At 40.7% G+C, this 18,167-nt stretch overlaps 1 protein-coding gene across 1 annotated transcript; it reads left to right on the forward strand.

Annotated features, from left to right (window-relative positions):
* The first annotated feature begins 3,733 nt into the window (after positions 1-3,733).
* Positions 3,734-12,095, forward strand: LOC124661631 (chromodomain-helicase-DNA-binding protein 3-like). The gene is made up of 20 exons (XM_047199505.1): positions 3,734-3,843; positions 3,946-4,062; positions 4,176-4,280; positions 5,405-5,478; positions 5,558-5,615; positions 5,955-6,028; positions 6,139-6,420; positions 6,825-6,889; positions 7,256-7,665; positions 8,067-8,191; positions 8,366-8,558; positions 8,662-8,750; positions 9,465-9,634; positions 9,710-9,864; positions 10,154-10,212; positions 10,531-10,626; positions 10,749-10,861; positions 11,027-11,147; positions 11,233-11,260; positions 11,354-12,095. Exons 1-20 carry the CDS (start codon positions 3,738-3,740, stop codon positions 12,052-12,054), a joined length of 3,141 nt encoding a protein of 1,046 aa, XP_047055461.1. The 5' UTR covers positions 3,734-3,737; the 3' UTR covers positions 12,055-12,095.
* Positions 12,096-18,167: the final 6,072 nt, after the last annotated feature.

Below are 18,167 nucleotides of genomic sequence, written 5' to 3' on the forward strand. Positions count from 1 at the left end.
GCATATTGCACCTAAAAAAGGAATTTTGAATGACAACATAAAAAAACGGCACAACAAAGCAAGCTAGGTCCATCTAGTACTTGTTCAATTCATTAGCTTGTTTTGATTGTTTCAAATGGGTGGATAAAGCCCTTACTCGTCGTAGACCACTCCTAGGCATGCATTTATTTATGATACATACAAGTACAAAATAAAATCACTCCTTTTAAACATGTAGTAAATGCCGACATTTTTTTTTTCCAAAAAATGACTAGTCATGTTTCAATCTATTACATATAGCTATCTTATACACTTCCAAAATTACCTCTGTATACCCCCCATACTAGCATTTTCATGAAGAGTTGCTGCTTAATATTAATACTCATGAATCATGAACGCAACTATCCTGAATTATGGCAAAGGGCCGGGCACACGAATAGCAATAAGAACGTCTTGCTCCTGGTCTCAATGTGAGAGATTGATCATGGGTCTTACTCCCTCCGTTCGCAACAACTTTGCGTACTGGGTTTAGTAAAAATAAAATTTTGTATACTTTGATCAAACATGTACGATTTTCTTAATATATGAAATTTATTGTACGGAGTATTAGAAATTTAGAATCTTCATAAAGTACTCCATCCGCACCAGAACAAGTGAGTCAAATTTTTCTAGGTTTGGATGATGTATAAAATGCGTCTAGATAGATCTATATGTAGACAAAACCGAGTCACTTATTTTGGGACAGAGGCTGCACATATGTATTTGGTATTCCAAATATTATTTTCCTTATGTTATTGGTTAAACAATGCAAAGTTTGATTTTGACTAAACCTAAAACGTGAAGTAAATAAAAACGGAGGGAGTAATATAATACTACAACTTTATTAGAGTATTATTTCTCTCTCCCTTTACTACTCATATTAATATTTAGTGCATACATGAACGATCACATTAAAGCCTACTATGTATTTAATTACTAACTAATTATCTCCTTTCGGCACTAAGATTAGTCATCATGTCAATGGTGTGCCACTCATCAAGCCTCAACTTACTTAGGCTGGTGCCAATGCATCACCACACTATTGCCACGTCAGCTTTTTTCCTCACTCTCACCCCACTCTCACCCCACGGTGGCAGTGCACAGGCTGCCAGCTCTCACTTCTCTCTCCTCCACGTCACCATTTCTTTTTCAGATTAATTTATTTCACTCGATTTTTTTAGACATTCGAAATAATGCAAAAAAAATATTTTATTCAACTAAAAATGTTACCGATTACATAATAATTCATAAAATTGCATAATAAATTTTAAAAATTACATAATAAATAAAAATTCTACTCCTCTTCCTATTCTTCCTGCTTCTCCTCCTCCTCGTCGTCATCATCTTCCAGACCAAGCTCTTTTTTCACCATCTTGATGGCCTTCGCATGTTTGCGCTTTTCTGCTTCGTTCATGTCGTCGATTGATCGGTCTTTCATTTTGTTCCACCCTCTCGCCCGCCAGTCACCTCTCTCTCACCCGCCTCTCGCCTCCCTCTCGCCCCCAGCGCTACCGCCCCGTGCTGCCAACACTGCCGCCCCACTCTCGCCCGCCTCTCGCCTCCCTCTCGCCCCCAGCGCGGGCGGTAGCGGGCGATACCGCCGGGCGCCCGCGCCACCGCCCCGCGCTCTCGTCTCGCCCCGCCTACCGCGTTGGCACCAACCTTAGACACATCAATGGTTTGCATTGCATCGTCACATTGCACATCTGGGCCCAAAGCACGTAGAGCCCATACAATCTCCAGCCATGGAGGAGGAACTCTAACAAAAAAAAAAAAGGCTACTCGCAAGCAACACGCGCCCCAAAGATACAAAATCTCCCGATCTCGCCCCGCCCCGCTCGGACGTCGCCGCGCCGCCTCCTCTTCCCGCCCAGCTCCAGCACCCATGGACCCGTCCCACAGGAATCCAGAGCAGATCCCACGGCACGGGACCCACACGGCCGTCCCTCGTCAGCGTAGACCAGTCCCACCGAGCAAACCGCGCCCATGGAAGTTCCCGCCCGTCCTCCACCGCGAGCCGCGAGCTCCTCATAAAACCCACGCCCCCCGTGTGAAAGTGAACCCCCGCATTCATTCCCCACCTTGCTGCTTTCGAAGGTCGGGAAAACCCTAGCGCGCGACTAGCCCCACCCACCCACGCGCGCGCGCGGCCGCGGGTTCCATCGATGGCGCGGAGAGGCGGGGGGCGCGGGAGGGGCCGAGGACGGCGGGGAGGCGCCGCCGCCGCCGCTCGGCCGCGGGACGAGCGCGCCGTGGACGTCGACCTCAGCGACGGTGAGCGAAGTGTTCGAGGGCTTTTAGGCGTGTTTCCGTGGTCGATTTCGTTCGCCATCTGCCCTGCTTAGCGATGGATTCGCGAGCTGTTTCAGTCGCGCAGTCGTTGGTTGGATGATTTTGCGAGTTTGGGAGGTATTTGGGCTAGAAATTACCGCCATTCTCCATATGCGCGCGCCGGTAGATTAGGTACTTTTCTCGGCAGGGCCCCGAAATGACCGGCATCTGCCATGTGTGCGCACCAATCGAGTCTGGATTTTCGGCCTGGGCTGGAAACGACTGCGTCCCTTGCATATGCCATACAACGATTGATGCCGTTTTACGAGCGTGCAGTCCGCAGATCGGTGTAAACGAGATCGTAAACGAATCATCCTCTATTTTTGCGGACGGATATTTGTCGATTTTGTCCGAGGCAATGTACTCGCTCATTTTGTTTGGTCTGCCGCCGACGTCTGCCTCGCTGCTCAGTCGCCGTGCGTAGATCACAGTTTTGTCAGTGGATAAACAGTAGTCTGACCTTGCGATTGATTTTGCAGATGATGCGAAGTCAACTTGCCAAGCGAAGCCGCAGGACAGTGCGGGGAGATGTGCCGCAGATACCTCTGAAGGCCGCCTGTGCGATTCACCTGTTGGTGAGCTCGAAACCTCGGTGTCTTCAGCATGCATCCGTCAGATGTGAAAACACACTTAACCTGATTCCCTGTCTGTTCATGTTGATGGCTGCACGGTAGTTTCAACAAGGAACCTGGGGCGTCTCAGGACGCGAACAGCGGCGAGCGTTGCTGCAACTGCGGAGGTTCCTGATGCCAGCCTGAGCGAGGACGAAGGTGCGTGTGATGGAGGATTGCTGACTGCTCTGAATTTTCTCATTTTTTGCATTGTTAACTGGCTGTGGTGTTTGATGCCATAATGCTCATTTGCGTGGATACTTTTTCTAGATGCTAGAAAATTTTACATATCTGGTGAAAATTGAATGGCTACCATATAGCAGAGGATGCTTAATGTTGTGGTATAGTGTAGGTCTGAGCCTGCGGAGGAGACCATCCGATTTCTGATGACAATAAGTGCCATATTCGATTTGCTGTGTGTAGTCAGTCAAATTATGTGGACGAATTGTGTGGCTAGAAAGTAAAGTACATACATTTTTGGTTTGTGAATGAGTTAAGTTTGTTATGGAACTGGACAGTTGTTATCTATGATTGATCAATGACTAATCTGCTGTTCTGCGTCGTTATTATTTGTACACATCTGCATCCGAGTCTAGATGTTTTACCCCAATTACTATGTCAACTTTCTAGCCTCTTAGAGTGACCATCTAGTCTTTCTTTTCTCTAAACCTGTTTTGTTAAGATAAGAGATGTAGTATTGTTACACAAATTTATGACTTGTTTAATAATTTGGACCCATAGTATTAGTTTGAACTTGTCTTTATAGCAGATGACAAGATGATGCCTCCTAGCAGAAGGTCCAAACGCCTGCAGAGAAAACTAACTGGAAAGGATGATTTGATTGGCACTGAAAGTGAAGATGTATTTGTGAACAGGGAAGATGGTAAGAGCGAGCTGTTCCACATTTGTTGTTACTTGAAGATGTTAGCATTACAGTAAAGCTGTTGTGCATGTCTTGCTTTGTAAATTCTGAATGGTGTTTCAGAGTCCCGGAAGTTGGTCCAGCAAAGAAGGCCAAAACGACTAAGAAAGAAACTTATGTCTGAATATTACAGTGGTGAAGTTACCGACGATAAAGACACCTGGCGGAGTAGCCCTGATGGTATGCTTGTGGTGTTCAATTTATTGTGTGTTTAATCTTTCCTAACATATAAAATTCTAATAGTATAACTTTATCAGCATGATTGAAAATAATTCAGAATTTGCATTGTCTAGATGATGACCATCTACCCCCTCAACGAAGATCGAAGCGCCTTCGGGATAGGGTGGGAACTAGAAATTATGAATCTGATGATGAAGCTGATAGTGACACTATTGATAGTAAGTGGGCATCCTTTGAAGTGAATATTTTTATCTACACATTTATGCCATGGTTCTCTTCTATGCGCACCATGTTTGCTAAATAAACTTGTCATATGCATTTTCTGAGGTTATTTGAGCAGCCTTTTGGAAGCCTTTTATTTTTATTTTTGTTAAAACGACTAGATCAAATAACTATATATGTGGTTAAAATAATTTTTACAGCTGCACTGAGTTTTTTTTTTCATTGCACACTGCATTTCATGGTTTGTTTATACCATGTCAAACTTCCAACCTTCTTAAGTTCCCAATATCATTTGATTAGATGTCTTGCTTTGTAAATTCTGAATGGTGTTTCAGAGTCCCAGAAATTGGTCCAGCAAAGAAGGCCAAAACGACTAAGAAAGAAACTTCTGTCTGAATATTACAATGTTGAAGTTACTGAAGATAAAGACACCTGGCGGGGTAGCTCTGATGGTATGCTTGTGGTGTTCAATTTATTGTGTGTTTAATCTTTCCTAATATATAAAATTCTAATATAATTTTTTATCAGCATGAAATAATTCAGAATTTGCATTGTGTAGATGATGATCATCTACGTCCTCAACGAAGATCAAAGCGCCTCCAGGAAAGGGTGGGAACTAGAAATCACGAAGCTGACGACGATGCTGATAGTGACACTATTGATAGTAAGTGGGCATCCTTCGAAGTGAATATTTTTATCTACACATTTATACCATGATTCTCTTCTATGTGCACCATGCTTGCTTAAAAACCTTGTCATATGCATTTCTGAGGTTAATTGAGCAGCCTTTTTTATTTTTGTTAAAACGACTAGATCAAATAACTAAAGATGTTGTTAAGATAATATTTACAGCTGTGCTGAATTTTGTTTTTGTTTTATTGCACACTTTCATGGTTTGTGTTCATACCATGTCAAACTTCTAACCTTCTCTTAAGCTCCAAATATCATTTGATTAGATGTCTCCTCATTAGTAGATACATATTTTCTTAATCCTCCCGTATGTGGATTAAGCAGAACACCTCTTAAGCCCCCTAACTTCTATTTATCTTGTGCTAATTGGGTGATGATATGCTATGCAAATGAGTTCGCATAATTGAACTGTGTTCTGAAATCACCACAGATCATAGGAAGGAAATTCCATGCAGAATGTCAAAGCGCCTACAAGAGAAACGGAAGGCTGATCATATTTCAGATGTAAATAAATTCTCAAAAAGAAATGGTTCATTATTTCCTTCTTCTCAAGAAGTGATAAATGTTTCCTGTTCATGTTTAGGAGAGCTATACTGAAGCTTCTTCGTATATGTTGTCAGTGTCTTCATCTTCAGGATCAGGTAATAAGTAACCCATTGGTTGAGAAGCTTCAGTTTAATAATCACCACATGGTCAATGGTTTACTGTGTCAATGTTATGCATAGAAAATTCTAAAACCCCTGTAGAACAATTCTGTATGTATCATGCATATGCATGTATGATGCATGAAATAATGTTCTTGCATGACATCTTATCAGTGGATGATGTTGCAGCTATATGTCATTCGTTGTACTTGTTGTGATAGTGTCCAGATTCAGTCATGCCTACTGTCTTTTAATGACCTGTTGGATACCTGGGTCCTTGTTCGAGGTTGATTTTCTAACATGACCTTTGTGTTGTACATATATTGTTTCTATCAGATGATGAGTTATTGCGCAATACTGTAAAACCTTGCAAAAACACTTCTGATGGACCAATGTGCTCAATATGTAAGGTATATTATTTTTGCGAGAAATTTGTAAGGTTTTCTTGGGCTTGTTGTTTTTCATTGCCACTTATCCATATGCAGTTATGCACTATCTTATTTGGTTAATTTGTGTGCAGAGTGGAACTGGCAGCTCTTTTCTAATCGAATGTCAGAATTCTAGCTGTTCTCATAGCTTCCATAGTTTCTGTCTCGATCCTCCTATGCAAAACAGTGGAGGCACCTTGGAATGTCCTCTGTGCAATAGCAATCAAGCTTCTTTGGCTCAGAGGACAGAAGTAAATCTGTCAAGAAAGATCCAAAGGTTTGTAGGTTGTAGACGGGTGATTCTTCAGGAGTCAGATTTCCAGTATCAGTTCCTTGTGAAATGGCATTTACTTTCTCATCATCATGACTGCTGGGTATGTTTTCCTCCTTCCCACTCTTGTTTAAGCTAGCCTGCCTTGGCATTGCAGTTTCCCTCTATTGCCACAAGCTTTACAGATGATATTTGTATTTTAGAAATTAGGTAGGTTAATGAGGGAGTTTTATTTATGGACATTCTTCATAGCTTCCTGCACTAAAAACACCCTGAGCTAGTTTCACTAAAAGCGGAACTTGCACTCTTGAATGAACATTTCTGGGCCAATTTTGACACCGTTTATTAGACTTTCCTACAATAAGTTCATGCATGCCTATAGCTGTGTAGAGATTGCCTTTGTTAAATGGTGCTCTGCTGCATTTTGCAAAAGATTTAATATGTGTTTACCATTATCAATGTAAGATTGTAATTATTTTACCGACAAGTTGAATTTACATGCTCTAGGTTCCACTTGACTGGCTTCTTGTTCATGATCGTCTACGGGCACAAAGCTACATCAGGAAGAATAGGTAAGCCCTCTGTTTTTATCCATTTATGTTTTGTTGTCACATTTGAAGTAGGTTTTTGTAAAACCATTTTTCCGTGTTGGTAAAATTTTCTTTGTTGATGTGATATAAACTATTTTAGGCAATCTGAAGTGTTTATTAGATGCTTTAGGAAACTCCTATGAATAGAGTGACATTCTCACCCTTTTCAGCAGTCTTTCTTTTGCAGTTTTAATATAAATAAGACTCCTATGATATTTGCATACACCAATGGGAAAATGAACAATAATGAATTTATAATTGCCATTTTTTAATTTATGTGATGTGTTCTTAATTGGTATGATTCTTTTTGATTACTGTTGTTAATGATCTTGCAAACTTATGCAACAGCTTGCCTAAGGAGGTCTTCTTGGATGATGAAAGGAAACCAGAATGGTTTGAAGTAGATCGTGCCATTGCATGTCGTCGGAAGTTTGAGCCTCATGGTTTATGTGACATCTTGGCTAGTTTTGAAGATAATGAAGACTTTGAGGGATATGAGTTCCTTGTGAAATGGAAAGGCCTTGATTACTGTGATGCTACATGGGAGCCATATTCGACCGAAGGCGTGCAATCAGCTATTTCTATGCTTGTCGAAAGGCATCGAAATACATTAAAAAGAGCTGATTGTATCAGCCAAATGTACACTGATGAAATGATACCCGAAAATGTACACAGTGGTGCTTTATATGACTATCAGCTTCAAGGATTACAATGGATATTTGACAATTTCAAAATTAGGAGGAGTGTTATTCTTGCTGGTATGTTGATGAACTCTAAAGACACAATTCATGCACTTGTATTTTTTTCTATCATTTGAGAATGTTATCTCAGAACACTTAGTATTATAACAGGAGTATCTTCTACAATTTAATTTTGAGAAAATAAAAAGCATTAACTTGATTCATTGATAGGTAGGAATTTTGTGTGTTCATTGACTATTTGTTACAACTTTAGTGATCAAGCTGATAATTTTTTTCGTACTGAAATAGTAAATGCATGCTTTAAAGGATACTTTAAACGGTACTCCGCACTGATGTAGGGCGTTACCTTTGAATTATGTGATGCATGCATTGGTAATCTATACAAAGATGGTAGCAGCTTCTTATTTATATCGTGTAATGACAACAATGAGAACTCTTGTTTCTTTTTCCACTGCCAGATGAAATGGGTCTTGGCAAGACTGTCCAAGTTGTTTCCTTTCTCAGCCATATTATCAAGGGAAGTTTCACAACATCACCTGCGTTGGTCCTAGCTCCCAAAAGCATCCTACTCCAATGGAAAAAGGTTTGTATAACTTCTCATGATCTTCTGTTGTATTAGTCTGGATGTTGTAGTAAGGGAACTAAAAAAAATGTCCTTAGTTCTTGCCTTCATTGAATAAAATCTTCCTGCTGTATCAAATTTATTTATTATGTTAGCTGGACAATATGTAATTTCTGGATGCATGCTCTGTGCTAGGAATTTGGTCGCTGGGCAAGTGATCTAAATATTGTTGTTTACCAAGGAGATAAGGACTCCAGGAAGTGTATTCAAGATCATGAAATGTACTCTTCTAAAGGGAGGACTTTATTTGATGCTCTTGTCACAAGTTACGAGTTTGTCCAACTCGATAAAGCAGTCCTACAAAAAATTAAGTGGTCAACGATTGTCAGTAAGTTTTTCTGAGATATGGCTGTATTGGGGATATCTGATTCTGAACATCTCCTTTATTAACGTGCAAGTTAACACTTCTCTTCATCTCCTTTCAATTTCAGTTGACGAGGCACACAGACTGAAGAAGGTTGATTGCAACCTTGCATCAGTCCTAAAACGATATAGCTCAGAGTTCCGGCTTCTACTTACGGTAAGTCTTCCATACCCTAGGCATATTCCTCCTGATTTTGAGAAGATAATTCTTTGTTCCATTTGCGTTGTTATTAATGTTGCATATGTTACAATTTAATGCTGTTGGTAACACCAAGACTAGACTGGTTCATGCTCAGTAGTCGTGGATGGTCTGTCCACCCTGATAATGGTTTTGAACAAGGTAGATTTGGAGACGATCAGTACTGATTCTGGACGTTCCATTTATGTACTGCAAAGTAATATACTATTGAAAACTATATATAGCCGAGATCCTTTAAAATTATGCTTAACTCGTTATAAAAATTGTTTATCATAAAGGCTCATTCATGGGATGTGTGATACAGTTGATTTGGAACCATACTAGAATGGTATTATCAATTTATTTTCTTTGAAAGATATCTCTGTCCAAAATGTTATTTCATCAGAATGAGGTTTACAGATTTTCTCCTTATGGTAGCTTTCACTATGGAAGTGACCTATGGGTTGGTAGCATACATTCCCTCTGCTCACAAATATAAGACGTTTTAGATATTTTAAAATGAGCAAGAGTAGACTATATACATACCAAAATAGATGGATCCACTAAAAGCTAAAACATCTTATATTAGTGAACGGAGGGAGTATTTCTTACAGAAGTGCAAATTGTCCCTTTCTGTAATAATCTAATCATGTGCTTGGACCTTGTTCTTCCTTTTTTCTCTTCACTGTACAGGGAACACCGTTGCAAAACAATATCCTGGAATTGTTTTCGTTGCTTCATTATATTGATCCAGATGAGTTCTCCGACCCAAAGGCCGATGGGTTGTTCTTACCAATTGAATCTGGACTGGACTTGACAATCGATGAAAAAGTTGCTCGCATTCATGAAATTTTAAAGCCTAGGTGATTACCACTGTCTACTTCATTTGCTTTATAACTTGGATGTTGCTCTTATTTCTTCCATGTTTGATTTGCTAGGATGTTGAGGAGGATGAAATCAGATGTGCTAAAAGATTCTATGCCGATAAAGAAGTGGGTAGAAGTTCCATGTGCACTTACAGACTCTCAAAGAGACCTTTACATTAATATTTTAGAGAAGAACTACTCGAAGCTGAACAGTGCTATTCAGTCTGGTCAGTTCAAGATTCATTCTCTTGCATTTATCGTTACCATACATTTTGCCACCTTGTCTTCATCCAAATCATTTTCTCTTGGTTGAGCTGGTTTGTGCTATTTTTTCTCTTGGACACGCATCTACATGCATGCCAGTTTGTATTAGAACATGTGCAGAAGGCACAAAGTACAACATTATGCAATATCCAAAATGAGATATACTAAGTCTATATAATTGTCCTTATGTACTTAAGCTAACCAACTCATATGTTGCATTGGGGCTGACAGAGCTTGTTTATACTTTCGCAGGCAGAAAGCTTTCTTTGAACAATGTACTTATGGAATTGAGAAAATGCTGCAATCACCCGGTACCCTCTGCTTCCATTTTAGTTCATGAACTCTGCTACATTTTGTTCACTTGAGCTAGACCTCTTTCTCCTTGTAAGTTGTAACCATACATAATTCAGTGCATTTGGATTTTACGTTAATAAACATTTTGGCAATGAATTGTGTTTGCTGATGACAGCATGGCATAGTCAATACTAAAGACAAGCCAAAATTAACTTCAGTATTTTGTGCAGTACTTATCCATTTGATTGCTTCATTCTGCAGTATGTTTTCATGCAAACTAATCAATGCTAAAAATTAGTCTTGCTCTTCAAGCTAATTTGTTCCCCCCTTTCCAGTATCTATTTCCAGGACTGGAAGTTCACCAGCGTGCAGGAGAAGATGTTTTTCTATCACTTGTTTCTGCATCTGGGAAACTTCAACTCTTACACAAGGTACCTTTACCTACTATTACATCCTATCTGGGGACTGCACTCTAAATTTGTTTCATAACTTCTTCTCTTTCTCTGTCCCACTTTGCTGTTGGACTTAAGAATTTACTATTGTTGATCTGCAGCTTCTTCCGAAACTGAAAGAAAGGGGGAACCGTGTACTGATTTTCTCCCAGATGACCAAGATGCTTGATATTCTTGAAGACTTTCTTTTTTCCCTGGGCTACAAATATGCGCGGTATGGTCCATTAAGCAACCCTGCATTTGTCTTGCTTTTCTGATGCAGAGATGACTCCATTGATCTTATCTTACAATGATGCTCTTGATAATTTCTTAGCTCATTCCAGTGAGTACAGCTGTAATTCTTTTTATTTTTTCACTCAATAGTTGTTTTGGTACACAGCATTGATGGACAGACATCACTCTCTGCAAGGCAGGAGGGCATAAAAGAATACAACAACGTTGAAAGTGAAACGTTTATCTTCTTGATGTCTACTCGTGCTGGTGGTCTAGGTATTGACCTGGTATGATTCCTAATCCTAATCCTTGCAGATTCGTTTATTTTTTACTTTTATGCCACTGGACTAATATTGTTGCTTATTATGGCAGCCTGGTGCAGATCGAGTAATTATCTATGGTGAGTGGTTTTAAAATATCTTTTCTGTTGATGTGTGTGCTGCTCATTTCCCTTAAATCCTTTAGGCACTGATTCTTGCATCCATGTGTTCAGATCCTGATTTCAACCCATTCATGGACTTGCAAGCACAGTCAAGGGCTCACCGGATTGGCCAGACCCGACCTGTGGTTGTCTACCAACTAATCACAAAATGTTCTGTTGAAGAGAAGATACTGCAAAAGTCTAAGCAGAAGCTGGCCATTGAGAATATGTTAATAAACTCTTCCAAAAAGCCAAGTGCAGAGGAGCTGAAGTCTGTCCTACTACACGGAGCCAAGACAATTCTGGAGAAGAAGAAGATCAATGCTACATCAATCCATTATGATGACGAGGCCATTGAGAATCTCCTCAAGTTAGATCCTTCTATTGGGGAGAAGTGCTCTTCAGATGACAACGGTTATCTTGGGAGCATTGTGAGCTTTGCTCATGGTGGTGAGGAGGAAGGACCTCTCTCCCCCAAGGTTGAGGATCTCAAAGTTTTCAAGCCTGCTACTCCCAAAGTTGAACTACTTGGCCGTGGGAGAAGGCAACGGTTGGCTGTGAAATACTCTGATGAGCTTGATATTGGAGACAGCGATGACATGTATGCTCCGGAAGTTTCCCCAGATTCAAGTAGCTCTTCATCTGATGATGAGACGGAGCAAGAAATTCCTGAAGTGGTGAGCTTGAAGCAGGAAGTTGCTCCTGTACCTGACAGTCAATTGACATCCTCCTTAAGCTCCTCTGATGGTGAAAAAGAGAATGTGACGCTTTGAGTAACGAGTGTGAAGCCGGAAGTACCTCGCAGTTGATGAAGAAACCTTCTACTCCCTCTCTCACAGTTTATAAGGCACGCGCGTACCCCTAGGTTGCAAATTTGATCAAGTTAGCATTAGTTATATGTTATAAAAATTATATCATTAGAAAGTTCAGATGTTCTATTTTCTAATGATATAATTTTTATATTATATAATTTAAATTATATAGGTTAAATTGGTGACCTAGGGATACGCGCGCCTAATAAACTGTGAAGGAGGGAGTACTACTAATCATTAAGTTAAGGAAGTAGAAAAACACTTTTGTATAGGAATCGCTGATGTAGCCATACGTTGCTAATTTATATGCCGGCTTTTGTGGCATTTGGTGATATTTTGTAAAAAAATGGTCACATCGTACGCCCAGTTTAGAAAACTAAGGGTGATAGCGCTGATATAACTATGTTGGAATTAGCTCATCTGGTAATGTTTCTGTCAACTTAACATTTGTAACCATGTTGCATTTTCCTCATGTAATACTCCTTCTGTCCATACGTCATTGTCTTACATTTGTTTAAATTTAGACACCTATACACAAAATAGTGTTTTACATTCATTTAAATTTTAACAAATCTACATGTTTATAGATAGAGGTAGTAATTATGACTGCTCTTGCTTGTTAACACTGCCTTTTGCAGCATAGACAAAAATGTTTAGGGAATAGTATGATGCGCATACTGCATGATCTTGCCTAAATCTCACTTCTAGTTCATTTTAATATTTATAGTGTAAAATTTGGTACAAATAACATTTAGGTGGATCCCACTAGACTACAAGCAAATTCGTCTCACACTCATGTCTCACCAAGTTACCAAACATCCATCTAAAAAAGAAGCCACCAAACATCATGTAACAAAAAAAAGTTACCAAACATTATAAGACCTGGTTGCGCATAGCTGCCGATGCACCACCACCGTTCATGGCCACATGAGCGAAGCAGCTTCACGCACACAACCTTGTCAAAAAAAGTCACCAAACATCATGTAAAAAAAAGTCATCAAATATTATAAGCCACCAAGCAAGGTTTTGAATTCCAAGGGGATGTGAAGCTCTAAATATACCTATTAAAAAATGCAAAGATATTTTTTCTTTTAAATAGCCCAATTACTAAAATATAGATTTTCTGAAAGCTCAATAACTAAAGTTTGCACTTGAGAGCCTTGACTAGATGGCATGATTGGGTAGCATCAAAAAGTTTTATTCCTATTTGTGTTTGACATCTACTCGTGTTCATCTTTTATCTTACAAATGTAAGGATACAAAAATACAAAAAGCGCAAAAAAACAACTTTGCTTGCTAGCTAAATTTAATTTTGACATGAGCATGGAAGTTTTGGTGAATCTTTATTGGTTTGGAAATCACATAAGTGAGCTTGTATTGCCTTGTATGAATACGTTCTCTGTTGCTTTGAGCTTGCAGAAAAAATAAGGATACGACACATTGATTTGCAATGGTAAACTAGATTGTAGCATGAAGTTATCAACTATCTTCTTGCTCGAGGAAGACCAAGGTTTATGTTTCGGGATGTTGATGAGTGAAATTTTATACATTTCAAAAAAAGCATACTCTATGTTCATAAAGCCACTCGTCTCATGCTCCATATAGTTATTATTATGCCTTTTATACATGATTACTTGTTTCCACTCATTTTTAGGTGAGTGTTGTACAAGTATTATTTTTATAGTTTCTATTAGGATTTTATTACTTTTTCTTGTCTTTGATGTATTCATAGATATACCGAAGATTTATGAACAAAGCAAGGTGAAAGGAGCCAAGTGGATGCAATATGGAAGAGTTACACGCACTTGACTTAGCCACGTTGAGAGTCAAAAGGTGATATGTTTTCCATCAACAAAAAATAAAGATCCAAGGCAATCGTGTTTTAGCTCTCATCCATACGAATCCAAAGAGTCCAAGATCACTTTAACCGGAGTTCGTATGAGGAAATGCCACCCAAAATAGTAAAGGGTTCAAAAGTCATAATGAGCATCGGTACAGCGGGCACTGCCGTACCACGCCCGCAGTACCGACCTTCATTGACTCAAGAATGTCAAACATATAGTACTAGGGAAAGCCTTATTGCCAACGCACCAAAAATGGCTACTGCCTGCGCACCAGCGCCTGCCGGTGGTAATGGCTTACCACCGGCGCACCAGCTGGTGCGCCGGCGGTAACACGAGTTATCCCCGGCGCATCTGCCTAGTGCGTAGGCAGCAAGTTATTCCAGGAAACAAAAAAAAGCCTTGTGGAGATGCTTTTACAAGCAGCCCCCTACGTTCAAAATAGGAAACCAATCGAGTCCCAGTTGTTTTTTGAACAGATCTGGATCTTGAGGCCGAGGAGGAGCTCGAGGTGGCGTGTCGGCAGCGTGGTCGTCAGAGCTCTATGCCGAGGAGGAGCTCGAGGCGACGTGGTCGTCAGAGCTCGAGGCTGAGGAGGAGCTCGAGGTCTAGGGGGGAGGAGGTGGCGGTGGCTCTTGGTCAGTGGAGCTCGAGGCCAAGGACGAGGCGTTGTGGTCGACGGAGATCGAGGCGCAACATCATGTCAGGAAGAGGAGAAGAGGAAGAGAAGAGTAGGAAGAGGAAGAGTAAGAGAGGAAGAGGAGGAGAGGAAGAGGAGGAGAGGAGAAGATGGAAAAATAAGGAAGGGGAAGAGGAGGATGTGTGGAGGAAAAATGGCAGCTCCTCCCTACCGCCGGCGCACCACAATATTGGTGCGCCGGTGGTAATCAAATTACCCCCGGTGCACCAATACGGTGGTGCACGGGCGGTAAAAGGAACTGTCATGTTTCCCTGCCTCGAACCTGACCGACCATCACCCCCGATGCACCAATATGGTTGTGCGCTGGCAGTAAGAGGAGCATCATCGGCACCCCTATATAGTGGTGCGCCGGTGGTAAATAGCACCGGCGTACCTAAAATGGAGTGCACCGACGGTAACCCTTGCGGCTATAGGCCTTTTCCTAGTAGTGATCGATAACTGCCTTTGTGAAGGGCCAAAGGGCATAGTCACCCTATGTCTCTCTAGAACCGCCTCGCGTGCCTATATTAGAAAGGGATGAGCCAAGGGGGAACTAAGACACATCACAATCCTCTAGGGAGGAGCACTGCCGCCGCCACCACTCCATCATCAGATCTCCATCTCCACCAACACCTCCCACCATCCAAGGAAGAGGAGAAGAAGGCTTGGGACATGGAGGCAAAGACATCAATCTCCATCAACGCCATCAGCATCTACGAGCTCGTCATCGATTCCTCCATCCATCACGTTGTAATCCAAATGGATCCGTACATGTATTAGTTGATTAATTCATCCATGTTTATTCATATGATGTCTTGTGCGGATATGGATGAACCCTAGCAATATTATGAACTGAAATAAAGATTATTTGTCTCTATATTATATATGTATGTGTTTGTTGGCTTCCAAGTGCAGGAGATAAATTGTAGTACTTTTCAATAATAAAGGTTGTCGGACCCACGAGGAGATGAAGATATTGGTTGGTGATTTGACAAGTAAACAATAAAAAGTATGCAGAAGTGTTGGTGTTTTGAGTGTATAGTTTGTAATAAAATAAAGCATTAAAAGTAAATAGCAATAAGTAAATGCTCTCGGTGAGATAAAGCCCAATCCTCTATGCAGAAAGCGGACAATCTCAAGTGTGTGTGAATTTATATGTGACAAGTGTTTTCGAGAGCGACACGGATTTACTAGCGTTTAGATTTCTACACAACATAGTCGATATCTTGTCAAGTTTCAATCCCTTAGGAGTGGAGCCTAAACTAGGTGTGGCCCTAGATATGAGAAAGTACACCCCTTATGATGGGTCCTAGAGCCATTTTCATGAGCAAGAATAGGAATTATTAAGACATAAATGTCCCACCATAGCAATTAGTTCACTCGTCCCGACATAAACCCCACTAATGCAACTCAAAGTATTGGAAAACAGTTTCTGCTCGGACGTCCCTTCCAACGCTCATCATTACATTAAAGTGCAGCCCTATGATCCCATATAGGTGAAGTAATATGCAACCGACGTTCGTATAAAACTATCATAGAACAACATAAAAGAGAAAAACTAGACCAAATACTCATTGTTCATCAGATATAATCATAGCCAGATCATCCTATGCCCTCAGGAACATTGGGAGATACTCACAAGTGCCAAACATGTTGTGGATCAGAGATATATGAATTACAACACAATCTGAAATTATAATCTCTCTACCAAATAAAGACAATATTCTAATCACAATCATGCAAATAGCCCTTAAAACAATATCCGGAGTTCAATCAAACAGAAACTATGAGGGGGAATGAAGTTGACCTCGTAGATGGTGATGGTGGTGTTGATGGTGCTGATGAAGATGTTGATGGAGAAGCCTCCCCCTACGCTGAGGAGTGGTGATGACGATGTCATCGATTTCCCCTTCACCAGAGGCTCCGGTGCGGCAGGATCTGCCCACTCCCGGAGTAGGAGATTGAGGACTTTTGCCTCCGCCGCCACCTCAATAAATCTCAAGAAAATATGGCTTAGGTTTTCTGGTGAGACAGAGTCTATAAAAAGGGGATGAAAGGCGACGCTCGAGGCCGAAACGGGCCTGGGTGGCATGCCCAACAAGGTAGGGCGCACCACCTGGTCCCGTTTGGACCTCGTGGCTCCCCTCGTGGGCTTCTTTGGCCTACGGTCCTTCTCTCTGGGGAAAACTGATCATGTATTTGTTCCTTTCATTTTTAGGTGTCCAGAAGGTCCCCAAAACAGCAAAATACGAAAAAAGAGGTTTTCTGCCCCATAGAAATTAAATACCAATGAAGGGGACTTTGTAAGAAAGTCCCGTAAATCAACTAAAAATGCATGAATAATGATGGGTCATGGCAAATATCATTCAAAACTAATCATGTGAGTCAGTATATTGATTATGTAAAATGCACGTATCAACTCCCCCAAGCTTAAACCTTTGCTCTTCATCGAGAAATAAGCGAATAGATCATATCATGCATCAATGAGATTTTGGTTGACAACAAAATACGAGCATGGCATCATCAAATTATGCATATTCACTTGTCTTGTAAAATCTATGAACCAACAACCATACAAATTTGGGCTTCATACAATATAAATTCTAGCAACTACCCCTTGCTTTTGAAACAAACTAGCCATTGCATGTTGTACAATTGAACATATTTTATATTTATCCTTTCCCTTTGCATGAATTTTTACCTTGCTTTCTAGAAATTTTACTTTCTATTTGTAATGAAGAGAAACACTCATAGAACAACTAGTTACAAGAAGAGAATTTATTAAACAACAAGAGAAACATGAAATTCGGCTTAGTCAAACACTTTGCCATGTTTCAAATGGTATTAGTTAATATCAGTGTCCCTATTAACCATTATAAACCTTATTCATGGATCTTTGAATCATGTCATATGCTCTGCACAACCTTTGCCTTTCACTTTCCATGGCTAACCTAATCCTCGGGTATACCTACATTTCACTCAATTTCTGTAGAGCATATGTAATGGAATTTCCATGACCATCAGTTTAATCATTGATTACTAAGAAATACAAGAATATCTCATGTCCCCTTGTCATCATCCTTCCTAACCCCCACCAAAAGAAAAAGAGAACACCTTGAATTTGGGGTGGAGATGTGGTCTTGTAAGACAAATAGTTAGGAAGATATGATGACACAGAGACATGAGATATTCTTGTACTTCTCAAACAAAAGAGGGTGAAGAAGAAGATCACAAGCACATCACCAACGTTGAATACAAGGGGAAGCTTCACCCACCTCCTACATCTCTTGTTGTAGTGAGGGTGGTGTCACCTCCTAAGAGCCTGAGGCGAACTACTCGCATGAGCACTAGAGGAAAAGCCCCCAGAAACTGTGTGCTGTCTTCCAGAAATCTTGTTGTTAATCTTCATCGTAGGGAAACCGCGAAGGTCTCGGCCAAGGATCTTCCAGGAGAGTGGGATCATCATATCCCAAAAAGGGAGAGAGGATCAACCCCGGAGTGGAAGCCTAGCAAGGAAAGGGTGGAAGAGACGCTTTGGCAAGATCTAGCCAAAA

This window comes from Lolium rigidum, chromosome 6 (assembly GCF_022539505.1).
Source record: "Lolium rigidum isolate FL_2022 chromosome 6, APGP_CSIRO_Lrig_0.1, whole genome shotgun sequence".
Lineage (NCBI taxonomy): Eukaryota > Viridiplantae > Streptophyta > Magnoliopsida > Poales > Poaceae > Lolium > Lolium rigidum.

Excerpts from the sequence above, each read along its gene's own strand:
- LOC124661631 (XM_047199505.1), top strand. The coding sequence starts at position 3,738 with ATGATGCCTCCTAGCAGAAGGTCCAAACGCCTGCAGAGAAAACTAACT. Across the intron at positions 4,063-4,175 it reads CTGGCGGAGTAGCCCTGATG|ATGATGACCATCTACCCCCT; the intron begins GTATGCTTGTGG and ends TGCATTGTCTAG. Across the intron at positions 10,213-10,530 it reads GAAAATGCTGCAATCACCCG|TATCTATTTCCAGGACTGGA; the intron begins GTACCCTCTGCT and ends CCCCCTTTCCAG.